Source organism: Lycium barbarum, chromosome 5 (genome assembly GCF_019175385.1).
Source record: "Lycium barbarum isolate Lr01 chromosome 5, ASM1917538v2, whole genome shotgun sequence".
NCBI classification, from domain to species: Eukaryota; Viridiplantae; Streptophyta; class Magnoliopsida; order Solanales; family Solanaceae; genus Lycium; species Lycium barbarum.
The window spans coordinates 117536121-117553154 of record NC_083341.1 but is presented as its reverse complement, the minus strand read 5'-3'; the positions used below and the strand labels follow the sequence as shown (position 1 = coordinate 117553154).

General features: G+C 38.1%; 1 protein-coding gene and 1 long non-coding RNA gene across 2 annotated transcripts; one reads left to right on the top strand and one right to left on the bottom strand.

The window, feature by feature from the left end:
* Positions 1–1848: 1848 nt before the first annotated feature.
* On the top strand, positions 1849–4480 carry LOC132642647 (uncharacterized). Its single transcript, XR_009583284.1, has 3 exons — positions 1849–1982; positions 2995–3047; positions 4071–4480. It is a non-coding gene; the product is annotated as an uncharacterized LOC132642647 (long non-coding RNA).
* Positions 4481–13437: 8957 nt separating this feature from the next.
* Positions 13438–14163, bottom strand: LOC132639666 (uncharacterized). Its single transcript, XM_060356103.1, has one exon. It carries the CDS (start codon positions 14161–14163, stop codon positions 13438–13440), a length of 726 nt encoding a protein of 241 aa, XP_060212086.1.
* Positions 14164–17034: the final 2871 nt, after the last annotated feature.

Genomic DNA, 17034 nt, shown 5'->3' with positions numbered 1-17034 from the left:
CCAATGAAAGTGGTGATGAGATTTGGCAAGAAAGGGAAGTTAACTCCTCGATACATTGGACCTTACAAAATTGTCCGCAAGGTGGGTCAAGTAGCTTATGAATTAGACTTACCCTCGGAGCTCGAATCAGTCCATCCGGTTTTCCATGTCTTAATGCTCCGTAAGTGTATTGGAGATCCTACGAGAATTGTTCCGATAGATCATGTTCAGTTGACAGAAAGGTTGGCTTATGAAGAAGTACCCATTGCCATACTAGATAGACAAGTACGGAGACTTAGAAATAAAAAAGTAGCCTCAGTTAAAGTCTTATGGAGGAAGAACAACCGAGAAGAAATGACTTGGGAAGCGGTAGAAAATATGAAGTCCGAGTACCCGCACTTATTTCAGCCCCCGGAAGAGACCCAAGAGGAAACATCAAGATTATGAGATATGTATGTTTTCTTTTATGCTTTCGGGTCGTGTATGTCCAAACTTTATTGCTATTATGTTCTGGCCCTGTGAAGCATTATTATTATGGGCTGTTGTGACAGGATGGTAGTGCCATATTACAGGGGAAGCTCTAGCGAAATTTTCATAGAATTCCCGAGTGCTTAACATTCGAGGACGAATGTTCCAAAAGAGGGGAAGAATGTTATACCTCCAAAAAATATTACGTTCATGCACAGTGAATAAATTAACGAAGGGCAAGAAGTATACGATGTTTCGATAAGGCGAGGTATACGTTGTGTATCGGGAGAGATTTGTTATATCCTGTATTTTCGTACGTCGGAAAGCGTGCGAGTTAAATGTTATTAGGAACGGACATGAGGTTATCCCCCAAGCCTATAGGTGGATAAAGTGATGGTACACATGTACCGTAAGGATTTGAGGTTGAACAAATTGAAGAAAATTAAATTTCGTCGAGGTTCAAAATTAATTTGAATAAAATACGGTCCAAGCTATAATATTCTGTATTTTTGGACCAGGAAATTAAACCGTCCAATATGAGAGTATTCAAGAATGAAAAATCAAGAATTCAGGGTATACAAGGAATGAAGTCCCGAAATAATTTTGGATTTAACAAGGGTGACGACGATGATTGAAAATAATATTTTATGTGTGGCAAATGAGGCTATGGACTACGTTATACTACATGATTATGATAACGAGTATATGAAGTGTGCTTAAGAAATTAATTATGCGTAAATGGTTATTTGATGAACTTAGTGAGAAGTTAATTATTTGATTATGGATTAAGTGGATGAATTATTTTGGATGTCACCCCCCTAACGTGGCAGCAACTAGCATGACAAATTTATATATATATTGTTATGTGGCATTCTTTAATTAAAGGGATTAGGAGTAGACATCATGATTCCATGCGTACACAAGAGGATAAAATATTTGTGCTTTGTAAAAGAGTTGGATTACAGCACATGGTATGTTTTATCATTACATTAAGCTAGGCATTAAATTAAGGTTTCATTGGTACTATAGTGGAGGACAAAGTGGATGTATGCAGCAACATATGACTATTGCTATGTACTAGTGGACACGTTTTGGAAATGAATGGTAAGCATGGAGTTATTAATTTTGTGGACCCATTTAAATCCCTTTACAGATTTAATATTATCACTTGTTATTGAGGTGGAGCCAATACGGGCAGATTTTTCAATAATGACCCAACCAATTCCCCAAAGTAAAGGAAATTAGTAGAATAAAATCAATTGACTAAATACAACTATAGATTCAGATTTCTTTTTCTTTTGTTGGGCTGGTCACGTGTAGGGCCTAGGGGGCTCATAGATGTATATCACCAAATGAGTCATCTTCCACCTTGTAGTTGAACACATAAACATTTTCTTGAAGTGAAAGCACAGAAAAGCCTCTCGCCCAAAGTGGCTTTTAGCCGAGCAATGGAAGCTTGATGGAGGGAAATTAATGCCTCAGAGTGTTGAAATTATTTAAGAAATTATCAAGGTTAAGGAGTCAAGTTGATTAAGGTAAGATTTGATCTCTTTTATACACATTTTGGAGACAATTTAAGCTTGTATAAATTTGTAGATATGTGATGAATATAAGAAGTTGTAGATGTTGGTGTTGAAATGTAAATTGAGCAGTGTAGGAGGCTGTTCTAATTAGGCATGGAAAAATTAATTTTAAGTAGTATTTTGGTTGTTGTTATCATGAATTATGTTGAAGTATACGAGCAGTCCAAAACAGTGGACTGTTTTAGTGCTAGAGGTGAATTTGTATGTGTTGAGTGTTGATTCTTGTTATGAACGTTTAGTGGAAGTGAAGCATAATGATTCAAGTTGAAATTGAGATGAATTGTGGGCTGTTGTAAGAATGGAAATGATGCTAAAACAGTTCCAAGAATCATGAAAGTAATGTCATTAAACATGTTGTTGTCGTTGTAAGGTTTTAGTGTCGACAATGTAGCTATTTGCGTACGAATTTGGTGATATATTTATCGTGTGACTGCTGGTCGTATTTTACTAAAATTATATGAAATGAAGACATGAAATAATGTGTAAGAATCATATGTGGTTTGCTTGGTATGTTCGTAAACGTTCGCAAGAATTCCGGGCATCTTTATGTTGTTGGTTAGGGACTGTTTTGTACGTGTTGTGGTTAGGAACTGTTTTGGACATGTGTCTTCTTTAAATTGGAAAGACAAATGATAGTTAAGAATATATATTGTATTTACGTTGTTTGGGTTGTTGTAAAGTTGTTACACGAAAACGTTAAGGCTACGGATTATTAGGAGTAACTTGAGAATGTAGTAGCCGTATGTGAATCGTTATGGAATGTTGTGAATGTGGGCTATTTGGAATGTTATGTGGGCTGTCCGGATTGGTATTGAGCATATGATTATTGACGTTGGATCGGTTGTATGTAGTTGGTTTGAATGCGAACGAAACGTGGTCTAAATGTTTGAAAGGGATTGTTAACGTTAAAGTACTTATTGAATTCCCTCGTAGACTAATTGTAGCTCTTGATATCTTGATATAGGATAAGTGTTTTTGGGCAGCAAGTACAAGTTATAATACGACTAAACGCTAAAGGTATGTAAAGCTTATTCTTTCTTTTCTTGGCATGTCCTAGACGTAAGTATGAAATGATATGAACCTTGGGGTAAATTCTACTCTCTAGTTCCATGCATGACTTATGATTCTATATTTCCTTAATGCTATTGTCACAAGCCTACTATATGATTGACTAATGAATGATGTATAGAAGTTCCTACTCTTAAAGAATTGCACAAATAGAAGCATACTTGACTTTCAAAAAAAAAAAAACTACATCATGGAAATTGATACATGTACATGAAAGCTGAAACGTTCCTTGCTATGGCTTGTAATGAGAGTTGAAAAGAATTGAATATGATTATTATCCTAATATTTTAGAGCTGGTCAGTTACTTATCTATTGAGTCTCAAAAGATGATTTGCATATATGTGGTTGCTTATTATTCTGCTCGTGCTTACCGCTATATCCTTCACTGAGTCCCGGGCCAGGACACGTTTTCGTGCGCATGTTTACTATATTAATCACCGAGTCCCGCACTAGAGGGCCGAGACACGTTATATATATATATATGATGATATGATGATGTGATGATATGATGATATGATGATATGATGATATGGAGATGGTGGCCAGGAGGGCATATATTCCTTATTACCGAGTCCCTCAGGAAAGGGCCGGGACACGTCTATGTTTATGTTTATGATGCTATGATTTTAATTACCGAGTCCCTTATTAAAGGGTCGGGACACGTATATGTTTATGTTTATGATGATATGATTTTAATTACCGAGCCCCTCATTAAAGGGTCGGGACACGTTATATATGTTATATACAGAATGATTTTGCAGCTTTGATTACAAAATCCTATATTGATATTGATATGAGAATGATACAGATGAAATATGTTCAAAGGCAAGTTTTATAAAATTCTGTTTGTTGTATTGGGTCCTACACACCTTGTCTCAGTATGAGTCTATCACTATGTTTCATGCTTTACTTGCTCAGTACATATTCCGTACTGACCCCCCTTTCTTTGGGGGGCTGCGTTCATGCCCGCAGGTACAGACACTCGTTTCAGAGATCCGCCAGCTTATGATACTTATTCAGCTATTTTTGACTGCTCCTTTGTTCCGGAGCCTAGCTTGTGGTATAACTCCCTTATGTTGAATTCATATGTGTTTATTTGGGTACGGCGGGGCCCTGTCCCGCCATATGATACGGTCATTACTCTTAGAGGTCTGTGGACATCTGTGTGGGTCTGTATATAGTTATTGTTGCGTTGTATGAACATGACTTATGTTTGGGGCGTACCCATTCGTGATGGCAGCCTTGTCAGCGTGCATTTTGTATATGTTTTGGGGCCGTTGTGCCATTTGTTAGCCTTGTCGGCTTTTGATACATTTGTTAGCCTTGTCGGCTTTTGATACATTTGATAGCCTTGTCGGCTTTTGTTATATATATGGATATGGTTGTGCTAAAATGTGTCCGATACAGTTTGATGAAGTTTGAGACGGCATATAGTATTTATGGCCGTATATGCTATTTGGATAAATGTGTTACAATTTGATACGTTTGTCTGTCTGGGTGCCCAAGTAGGGCACCAGTCGCGGCCCACGGGGCTGGGTCGTGACAAGATTTTTGAATACCAAGTTAATGATGGCTTAATTATGTCTTGGAGAAGAGTTATAATGTCCCTTAGATTGGTAATGAGGTGTTAAACAAGTGTTAAGAAAGTTCCATAAGGATTGGAGATCAAACGAGTCGACAAGAACGAACTTCGGAAAGCTGGGAATTATACGGCCCAACATACTGGCCGTATGTTCTGCCCAGAATGGGACTTCCACTAGACCAAATCTGAGGCCAGACATACGGCCAGTATAAAGATACAGACCGTATGTTGGTCCGTAGAGTGGTGTCAAGAAATATTTTAAAATTTGATATAAGGACCCAATCTCATTTAATTCATTTCATTATTTCTCTCCATACTTAAAAAACTCTCTAGAAAGCTCTCCACACTTCTTCCCAATAACTCAAGAGAGATTTGTGATCAACTTCATCAAACCAAGGAAATCAAGTGTAAGAAACTCATTAGAGTTCATCAGAGTCAAGAGATTCCATTGGAAGTAAACTAGGGTTTTGGCTCAAGTGAATTCTTTCCACTCAAGGCTCTCTCCCTCACTATCTAAGGTAAGTTTTATGATCATTCCATGTTGTTTAAGATGTTGAGAGGTTGAAAGACTTAGATTATGAAAAGAGATAGAAAATGGGTTACAATGATCAGAATAATGAGACTTTGAGTAGTAGCTTGGAATGAGTCATGATTCTTGATATATTGTGATTATGATTATGTTATAAATGATATTAAGGACATAGGATAAGCACTATATTGTGAGTAAATGTAATAGTATATTATGACCATGATTATGGATGACTTGAAGTGAAATTATGAAATGTGGGTAATGTGGATGAATGAAGATTGTTGGTTATTATAGACATTTGGGAGTTGATATATGATACAAGGGAAGTTGTATAAACAAAGGAAATGCTGCCCAATTTTCTCTAGCTTTAGTAAGAACGTTCATATAATCGATTAGCTAATGTTAATACGAACTCTCTTGAAGGTTTACGTGAGCGTTAAAGGAGAATGATCAAGAAATAAAGTTGCTAAACAAAAAGGTATGTGAGGCTAGTCCCTTCCTTCTAAGGCATGACTCCCATGGCATGAATTCTCCTATTCTCCCATGATTTTCTAACATTCTGGTAATTATGAGCCTATGCTTATAAGGAGCTTAACATGAAATATATAAACGAGATATGTCATGTGTATGATAGTGATGATGATGAGTTAAGGCTAAAGATCCTAAAGCTAATGATTCTAACTATGATCCATTGATGTTGTTTATTGTATACACTCACCTTGTGTGCTAATTCCTTGAAGGTGAGTCAGAATGCTTATGAATGCTCCATAATGGAATCGGGGGTTCACGACCTTATGTCACCCCGATAAAGTATAGTTGTCTTTGAGTTCCTATGCATGCATTACGATAAGAGTATGACAAGATTATGATAAGCCTATGAGATGTACATGATGATGATATTACACCGCGCCTATATGGCCCGGCAGACACCGCTAAAGCGGGCAGCGTATACACTATGTTTAGATGGCATGGGCAGACACCACTAGTGGGCGGCATGAGATGGTTACCCCGGACGCGGGAGGCCTGGACGCAGGCTAATGATGATCACACTGTACCCATATGGTCGGGCAGCTTATATAGATATGCATACATGATATGATGATGTTTATGAAGTGAGTTAGCATGTTTTATTTCTATCAAATTAACAGTCAGTTACAGGTTGTTTTTCATTTGATATCTCCCTATTTCATTGATGTATTATTATTGTTTATGCCTTACTACAATGCTCGTACTGACGTCCTCTTTCTTTGGACGCAGTGTTCGTGCCCACAGGTAGACAGGAGGTGATCCAGATTCATAGGAGCGATCAGCATACTTGAGAGCACTCCATTGTTCCGGAGGTGCCATTGCTTATGATTTCGTGTATATATTTTGGGCACGACGGGGTCCTGTCCCGTCCATGTGTCTATTACTCTAGTAGAGGCTCGTAGATACGTATGTATGGGTAGTATGGTCTCACGATTTACTCATTGTATATATATATTATTTTGATAGCCGAAGGGCTTATGTATATAAAGGTAAATATGTTTCAAAATGAAAACCGTTTTCCTATGATTTTGAGTATGAGAATAATGAATGAACGTCGGATGAGTACGATGGGTAATAGTATGAGCGGTGCTCGGTAGTTAGCCCCGGGTACCCGTCATGGCCCCTAGTAGGGTCGTGACATGGTGAACGGGGATGTTGGTACCTTCCCGAAGAAATGGAACGTGAGAGATAATATTTTTTATTTTTGTTTTTTTATTGCCTTAATTCTTCTCTTTAAACTCCTCTTTTGTTCAAAAGCTTTTAACCCTGGATTGGTTAAACCTTCAAACATAAGGGAGTTTACTGAAGCTGTGGTTCGAGCTTCGGCGAGTGTTCGTACGTGGGGGGGCGTATGCTGTTTCGCAGGGTATTCATACTCTCATAGAAATGAAGCCGGGTGGAGCTTCTACAATAGGTAAAGGTAAGGATATTTGAAGAAATATATTACTTTGCAATGGTGAAAGAGTTTATCTTTTATTCCTTTTATTTTTCTCATGTCCTTCGAAAAAGGTGAAGCACGTAGCAAAGAAACGACTTACTATTCCGAGTGACGAACGGTCGGCGTTGGAAAAGATAAGATCTCTTACTAGTAAGAGGTCTAATGCCGAGATTAAGGATTCTAAGGCTGTAGACGAGCCTGCTTTGAAGACAAAAAGATCGAAAAAACAATTTCTTACGGAATTGTCAGATATTGTTCCCGAGAAGATAGAAGGTATGCCTAGTGAGTTCAGGGTGATTGATTAGAGTACTGATTCTGAGGAAGATCCTCCTTTAGTTTTACATCGTAACAGATGGGTTGAGTTTCCAACCTCTTCTGATATTGTTGTCATTTCAAATGAATCTCCGGTGAAGAAGATGGAGAAATTAACAATTGTTACCGAGTACCACAAGGAAGCTGACACTGAGGTTCCTAAGGCGAATACCACTGATAATGTTGTGGCCGATAAAACTGAGACCTGTCTTCCTGGTACTATTGATGAAGCGGAAGTTGAAGTCGCTTTTCGCGAAGCTGCTGTAGCCGATGTTGCTGATTTGGCCAATACTAAAAACATTGATGCCAGTGTTGCTGATATCTCTGCTGATACTTCTACTTCTCCTTTTCAATAGCGAGGAATAAGTACCCCTACTATTCCTTATAATACCGCTCAACCTGTTTCTCGCTTTAATGTTGCTGATAAAGGGAAAAACGTTTGGAGAGAAGGCAACACTTTACACGAGCTTGATCCTCGAGTAAAACTTTTTCAGGCGGATGATCCTGCCACTATGTGGATGAATACTTTCGTTCCTCTCACTGTCAGTTGTAATCGTTAATTTAAACTGTCAGATAAGGATAATCTTTTGGCCGATCCTCATGTGATGAGCCGTTTTGCTCGTAACTATATTGGTCCCAAAGAGAATATGATTTTGAAAGATATGCCCACTCATTAAATGGACATGATTTCACTCGGGCTTATGATTCAGGCTTAAACATATTTATGTGGGAGTCTTGAACATTATGAAAGTGAAGCTAAACTTATTCAAAAGCTTCGTGAGGAGAATGTCGTACTTGCTCAGGAAGTGAAAATTTTCAAGGCAAAACGCAACACTTCCTTTGCGAAATTGGACAGGGCCAAAGACGAGATTATGGTGCATAGGGCTGAAGAAAGGAATTTTGGAAAACAAATTGATGATCTTGAAAAAGAAAAAGCCGAGGTTTTTCGCATAGCGAAGCAAGAAGAATTGGTTATTGACGATCTAAAAGCAAAAATTAGTGGAATCAAATCAACTTCAAATTGATCTTCAAAACAAATTTTGGGATTAAAGCGCCAAATCAGCAAACTTGAATCTAATTACCATGCTTTGGAAAGACTCCGGAGAGCTTGCACAGGCTTTGATTGATCTAGATCAAAGTAAACACGATATCCAAGCTCTTCGAAAAGAGTTGACGGATAAAGATCGGGATCTCAGTAAGAAAAATGTTATGTTGGCGAAAAACCATAAAAAATTCTCGGTATTTATGGATCGTTCTAAAAAATTGCATGATCACGCAAAACAACTCTTGTATTGGAAAGACATGTACAAGCAAAAAATTAAAAATATGGAGAAGGATTTTGAGGATGAAAAACAAAAGATTCTTAGTTGAGCTATTATCAAAGCTCGTCATGGGTTTTTGAAGACTTTCAACCCTTCATCTTTTGATCATGCTCAGGCTCTCGCCGTTGCTGAGCGGAACATGAAAGAAGCTAGTGAACTCCACGGATATGATGTGAAGGATGAATCTATGGCTGAAGAAGAAATGACTGAAGAGGAAAATGATGTCGGTACCTTAGATGAAGTGGATTTGTTATCCGGAGATGCAACTATTCTTGTTTCTGATGATACTGTAATCGGAGAGGATCCAAACATTGATTCAAATATCGGGGATGTTTCCGAAGGTACTCCTGTGCAAATCGCCAAGGATGCCCTTCTTCTTCAACAGCTCCTTCTTCTCATGTTTGAATGCTTTGTACTTTGTGTCAAACTCCATCGGTTTGGGGAAGCTTGTAAGGCTTTGTTTTTTTATGAATAAAATTTCTTTTATTCATGTTTTGCCATTTTCTTAATTAAAACCTTTCACGGGGGACCAATCCGATTAAGAATTTTAATATCAGAATTCTTGTAAGTAGACTTGTATTCGGGAAGTTTGCTAACGACTTCTCGGATTATAAAGAAGTCCTATGTCAAATTCCATCGTTATCAACTAATGGAATCGGAAACTTCCGGCATTGCGAATACATACTAGTATGTATGATCAGAATCATGAATATATATATATATATATATATATATATATATATATATATATATATATATATATACACAATGTATATATGATCGGAATCATGAATACATTATTTGTATAATCAATTGAAAACAGTAACATGTGTGTATAAACGGAACCATGAATACACCATACAAACTTATAAAGATCATGTAATAATCAACTTTATTGCTAACATGATTATACGTTTATGAATTGAGCCCAGAGGCCTTTTCCGTACATTTTTGGGGTGATAGCCGCTACTGTCAATCTATGGTGATAGTCCCTCATTATTTTGTTGTGAAGTATGAGGAACTAAGCAATGATGCCTGTAATTCATTTCCCATGCACTCTACTTACCAGCCTCATTAAAAACCTCCCCGGTAAAACCCAAACGGGATAAAATCCGAGTAAGGAAAAAAGAGTACAATTTGTCGAATGCAACTAGATGTTTAGGAATGGAAGAGCTTTAAATTGCTTATGTTGTAGTTGTTGGAGACAATCTTCCCATCCAAGGTTTCTAATTGAAATGTTCCTTTTCCTACATCAGCTATAACCCTATAGGGTCCTTCCCAATTTACTCCTAGTTGCCCTCGTTCGGCATCTTGATGGCTGGAGTTACCATTCGCATGACCAAATCTCCAAGTTTAATTTGACGTAATTTGGTCTTATTATTGTAGTATCTTTCCACTTGTTATTTTTGTATTGTTAACTTATCAGAGCCAGTTCTTGGTGTTCTTCTAGTAGATCAAGTCCATCCTTCATTGCTTTCATGTTCTCTGCATCTGTTGCATGTGCATATATTATGCTTGGCTCCATTACTTTAATTGATACTAGTTCCTTCGCTCTATAGACTAGCGAAAAAGGTGTTTTTCCAGTACTAGTTTTGTGTGCAACTCGATAAGACCAAAGAACTTCGGGAAGGACATCAGGCCAACTTCCTTTTGCATTGCCGAGTTGTCTTTTTAATACTCTGAGTATTATTTTTGTTGTTGATTCTGCCTGTCCATTGCCATATGGATGATACAGTGAAGACGTTATTCGTTTGACCCCGAGATTTTGGAGAAAATTTGTTATCTCCGCTCTAATAAATTGTTTCGCGTTATCACAGCTTATTTTCTTTGGAATACCAAATCGACATATGATGTCTTTCCGGAGGAAATTAATAACTTGCTCCTATCCAATCATTGTGTTTTCCCCTCCTTCAACCTACTTAGAAAAATAGTCAGTTGCAACAAGAAAGAATTTAACTTTACCTTTGGCTTCGGGGAATTGTCCCATGATGTCGAGTCCCTATTTCATGAACGGCCATGGGGTAATGACTAAATGAAGTGGTTCTGCAGGCTAATATATTGCAGATGCATATGCTTGACATTCTTTGCATCGTCGTACAAAGTTTTGTGAATCTTTACCCATTGTGGTCCAATAATAACCTGCACGCAACAAACATCAAGCTAATGATCTCCTACCAGAGTGGTTTCCATAATATCCACTATGCACTTGTTGCATAGCAGGTTCTGTGTCCGTTAGGCCTAAATACTTAGCGAGTAGCCCTCCAAAGGTTCTCCGATATAGCTTTCCGTAAACCAAGCAATATCTAGCCGCTTTTACTCATGATTTTTGTGTTTCTTTCTTATCTGCGGGTAGAGTCCCTTGTTGCAAATAATCAAGTATCTCATTTGTCCAATCATGTGTTGATCCCGTTGCACGTACTTCAATTTTGCAACCAATTGGATGTAACAAATGGATCACACTTGTGCTTCCTGGTTCAGCGGGATCAGCAGTTGATGCCAATTTTTCTAAATCATCGGCCTCGACGTTGCTTTCCCTTGGAACCTGCTCTAATCCCCAGTCTTTGAATTTTGCAAAAAGGTCTGATATCTACGTTTGATATTTTTGCATTCATGGTTCTTTTATACTGAAAGTTCCATTCACCTAGTTAACTACCAATTTTGAATCACAATGTACCTTGATGCTTTCTGCTCCATATTCCAAGGCGAGCTTTAAACCTGCAACAACAACCTCATACTCGGCTTCATTGTTAGCAATTTTTAGGCATTTAATGGCTTGGCGGACAATTTCTCCCCTAGGTACTTTTAGCACTAATCCTAATCCCGACCCACCTTCATTAGATGCCCCATCAGTGTATAGGGTTCATATCCCGGAGGATGACCCTGAAGTTGCGATGGTTCTTTTTCCACTTCTAAAGTTAATTTTGAACTAAAGTCTACTATAAAATCAGCAAGAATTTGCGATTTTACAGCATTTCTAGGTTGATAAGTAATATCAAATTCACTAAGCTCAATCACCCATTCGGTCAATCTGCCTGACAATTCCGTCCTATGGAGAATACTCCGCAGGGGGAATGTCGTTACCACGACAATTGGATGGCTTTGAAACTAATGCTTTAATTTCCTAGCGGCATGTATTAAAGCTAGAGCCAATTTTCTAAATGTGGATATCTTGTTTCGGCATTAAAAGTGTTTTACTAACATAATATATCAGTGACTGTTTACCTTCTTCTTCTCGTACCAGAACTGCGCTTACCGATACCTCTGAAACAGCAAGGTATAGAAATAGCTTCTCCTCAGGGTTAGCTTTTGACAGCAACGGCGGACTCGAAAGATACCTTTTGAGCTCTTGCAATGCTTGTTTACATTCTGGCGTCCACTCAAAATCTTGCTGCTTTTTTAGTACAGTGACGAATTTGTGGCACCTCTCCGATGATCTTGAAATAAATTGAGATAGTGATGCTACTCGACCAGTCAAACTTTGAACCTCCTTTTTTTTGTTGAGATCATCGGGAATGTTTTTTATCGCCTTTATCTGGTCTAGATTTATCTCTATTCCTCTATTTGAGACCATGAATGCCAAGAATTTTCTGGATGACACGCCAAATGCGCATTTTTCGGGATTCAGCTTTATGTTGAATTTTCTTAATATTGCAAAGGCTTCTTTTAAATGAATCAAGTGATCCTCAGCTCTTTCTGACTTCACAACCATATCATCAATGTACACCTACATCGTTTTTCAAGTTGATCTTTGAACATTGTTGTCACTAACCGCTGATATGTTGCACCGGCGTTCTTGAGTCCAAACGGCATCACATTATACAATGCAAACCCCTCGGCGTTATGAATGTTATTTTTGTTTGATCTGCAGGATTCATCTTGATTTGATTGTATCCTGAAAATGCATCAGGAAAGCTCAACAACTCATGACCGGCCGTTGTATCGATCATTTGATCTATATGAGGGAGTGAAAATGGGTCCTTTGGACATGCTTTGTTTAGATCTGTGAAATCTACACACATTCGCATCATTCCATTTTTCTTTTGTACCACTACTCCATTCGACACCCACTCCGTATGCTCTACCGATCTTATGGATCCGGCGTCTAACAATCCTTGTACATCTTCTTATATGAATTTACTTCTATCATCGGGGAAACCTCTTCGGGATTGTTTTACGGGTCTGTGATAAGGATCAATGTGCAATTTATGCGTTGCTACCTCAGGTGCTATTCCTATCATGTCAGTATGGCAAAAGGCAAAAATATCTATATTGTCACGTAAAAATGAAATGTACTTACTTGGTTGGTGTAATTTGCATCCAATGAATGTGCGCTTTTTCGGAGATGCATCATCAAACGGCATTGGGTCGAGATCCTCAACTATTGTCGTTGATTGCTCCTCTATCAAAGGATCTTGTATAGTTTCTCTTTCGGCATCGTTGATGCTTGATTCCATTTATTGTAGTATTCGGTAGACTTGTTTATCCTTTTTACCTTCGCTTTCTGGTTTGAAATGTTCTACCTTTGGAACGCCTTACTTTATCATCACGGCATAATAGTCTCTGGAAATTCTTTGCTCTCCACGAACTTCGCCTACGCCCCACGGCATTGGAAATTTGACCACTTAGTGTTATGTTGATGGTACTGCTTTCATGGCGTGATTCCAGGGATGTCCAACTATCATGTTGTAAGCTATCGCAGAGGACATGATTGAAAAGGCAGTTTGCAGTTCCACTCCACCCGCTACTACTGGTAAAATGATTTCACCCGGAGTTCTTTTTGTTGAATTATTGAACCTAGGGAGCATGACGGATTTGTGGATTATATTGCTCGTCAATTTTATCTCCTCTATGACCCTGATGTTTATGATGTTGGCAGCACTTCCCTGATCAACAAAAAAATGTTTAATATTAGTATCTAAGATGCACAAAGTAATTACTAACCCATCATTATGCGAAAATTGCATATTATTGGCGTCGGCTTTGTCGAAGGTGATACAATCTTCGACGAGAGCCCTATCCCTCTTTTCACTTCTGGTCGTTATTCTTTTGAACTTCACGCCTGAGGTGTAAGTGACTTTGTTGATGTCCAGCCCTTCCGTAATGTTGATATCTGCTCCACCTGCGATAAAATTAACTACTCGCTTTGGCTCGGAAAGTGGTGGCGGCGCTCCTTGCTCCCTGTTCCGATAATATGCTTGCTTGCCTTTCTCCAAAAGCAACTCCGTCAAATGTCCTTGCTCTAAGAGATCGGCAACTTCCAATCGCAATGCATGGCAATCCTCAGTCTTGTGACCATGCCTTTTGTGAAATTCATAGAAATGTTTTGGATTTCTTTTGCTTGGATCTGATTTCATTTTCCCGGGCCATTTGACCCTATTTCCCAATTTATCCAATGCTACAACTACTTCTGATGTCGAAACACAGAAATTATAGTTCGTGAGTTTTCGAGCTCCGGTGTTATAATTTCCTCGGGAAGTCTTTGTTGTCGGTGGTGATCTATGCCGATATTGATTATTTCTTCGTGTACCTTCATGGCTTCCTCGTGGATAATATGGATCATAACGTTCTCTTCTATGCGTTCTATCTCCATCGCTTTTTCTGGAATTGCCTTTACTTGATGTATCCCTAGTTGATGGTGATGACTTCCTCGTGATCGGATTGATGATATCCTACTATATCCGAATTTTTGAACAATATTGATAATATATATCGTCCTATGTCTTCTCTGGGTACTCGATTAAGTGTTTGGTGAGATCCTTTGTCGCCGCCGTTCCATCGAGATGTAATGCATGTCGAAATACAATCCCAGCCCATTTGCCTTCAATTTGCAGCGAGGTGTTGCAGTGTTTCTGGAAGCGATGTACAAATTCTTGTAGGGTTTCATCCCTCCTTTGTGTGATGTTGAATATATCTTCCATTATTTTCTCTACTTTCCTTGCTCTAGTGTGTGCCTTCTTGAATTTATCTACCGAATCCGCAAAGGATTCAAGTGAATTTAGGGGCAAATTTGCATACCTATCCAGCGTTCCTCCTATTAATACTTGCCTAAACCGTTTAATCATAACAGACCGATTCATCTTTGGCCCAAGATCACAGGCCTGAATAGCGAATGTATAGGCAGTGATGTGATCTTGAGGGTCGGTAGTTCCGTCATATTTTTTTATTTTTGGTAATTTGAAACTTTCTGGAACGTGTTCCAAATCGGCAGAATCTTTCCATGGATGATATATGTAGTCACTATGATCCTCTTTTTTTATGGCGGCTGGTACCCCAGGTATTTCACTGATTCTTTCCTCATGTTCTTTGAATTTTTTCATATGCTCCTCGAACCACTGCAATAATGGAACAGGTATGATTGGGTTGATATCAGCATCGCCATGACCTGTTGCTTCTACTGTTACGCCGAGATCATCGGCATTGGTCGGCTCTCCGTTTATGTTTCTTTGCTCAAGGGGTATTAACCGACTAGAACCAACAATCCCATTCAATGGAGGTGGTCGCCTGGGATTTTTTCGTATTTCAACCATCATTTATTTCATCACCTCCGCCATCTCTCCTTTTAGGAACTCCCGCAAATCTCCTATTAGGATTGAAGCTTGATCTTGGTCCGCCACTGATGTGTTTCCTGTTGTCCCGTTCGTTGGATCAGCCAGTGCTTCCTCATTGACATTTCTGTTTCCATCAATGGGTGGTGTAGATGTAACTCCTGTCATATCTGAATGCAAAAAAAAAAAAAAAAAAGTAATAACGCTTGCGTAAACGGAGACAAAATAGAGATCAAAAAGCCAACTGTAGAATTCCCACAGATAGCGCCAAACTGTTTGAGTGAAAATTCGTATTTTACCCAAATAGCTGAAATAGTTTTAAGGTTAACCACAGTTGGTAGTAATTTGATACAAATGCCAGAGTCAACACATGCAAATTATGTAAAGATCAATAATGAATAAGTAAATAAAAGGAAAAAGTAAACTTATGCTAATTGTAGATGAACAACAGTGATGGACTTCTTCGTTCCCACAGAATTAGTAAGAACTTGATGATAAAAGAATAATGATAATAGTAACAAGCAGAGAATAATCAATAATCGTCTCTCTTTTAGTCAGTCTTGGATCCTTAGATATACAAGTGAAAGTCCTATTTATAGGTATCTGGTCCTATTTGGTGCCCTTCCCGTTATATGTCTGTAACGGCAATCATTAATTGCTGAATTAATGATTGTCATTTAATTCCTTGATTCTGGTTGTTAGAAACCGTTTTACCGTTACTGTATCAATGCTATTTAATGCGCAATCAAGATGGTTTTGTGCGTTATTTTCGTTGATGCTCTCTTCGTTGACCATATTGTCGATATCAACTACCTTTCCATAAATGCTTAACTCGACATTACCATCTGATTTCTCTACGTCATTGTATAAACTGACATGTGTTGATTACACGTTGTCCACGTGTTAGCTGTGATTTTTGCCCATACAGTACTAAAAGAAAGTTTTTGATATAATATTAACAACTGATGAAATTTATTGACTGGCACAGATCAATCCATAATACTTAATAAAATTAAGCACTTTCTTATTGGCAATTATTTTGCTTAAACAAAAAAATACTTAAAGTTTACAATTAGCGGCTTGGAGTATATGTAGACAAGAAAATTGTAAATCATATACATTTGCACCTTGTAATTTTCAAGGCGACTAAACTCAATGATTCACGAATATCATAATTTCTTCATTGGAAAATAACAAACCAACAAAATGAAAACCAATCTTTTTTTAAAAAAAGAATCAAAAGTAACCATTGGATTTTTTTCCCACAAATAAGAGACTTCTTTCTCCTTCGAGGCTTTTGAAAATGCAAAGGAGATACAATTAGAAGAAGAAGAAGAAGAAGAAGAAGAAGGAAAAAAAATGGAAGTATTTCGGTCTGAGGGGCTCTCTTGGGCTGATCAATGGGATCCTGAATCTCCCCCTCCTCCTCGTGAAGATAACAAGAAGAAACGCAAAGATGCTTCCAAAAACAAGTTTCTCAAATGGTTTAAGAGCCTTGGCAAGAAATCTAATAATAGTAAAAAATAGAGAAGCCAGCAATGTTTATTCTAAGAACTTCTTGAAGGTTTGAGAAATTCTCCTAAATGTCTCTTCGTCTATATAATCTCATCAAGAATAAGGAAACTTCCACAACTATGTATGCCATATGTAGACATATACATCATTTCCCTATGTTACGTA

Coding starts and splice junctions, on each gene's coding strand:
- LOC132639666 (XM_060356103.1), bottom strand. CDS start 14,163: ATGAAATCAGATCCAAGCAAAAGAAATCCAAAACATTTCTATGAATTT.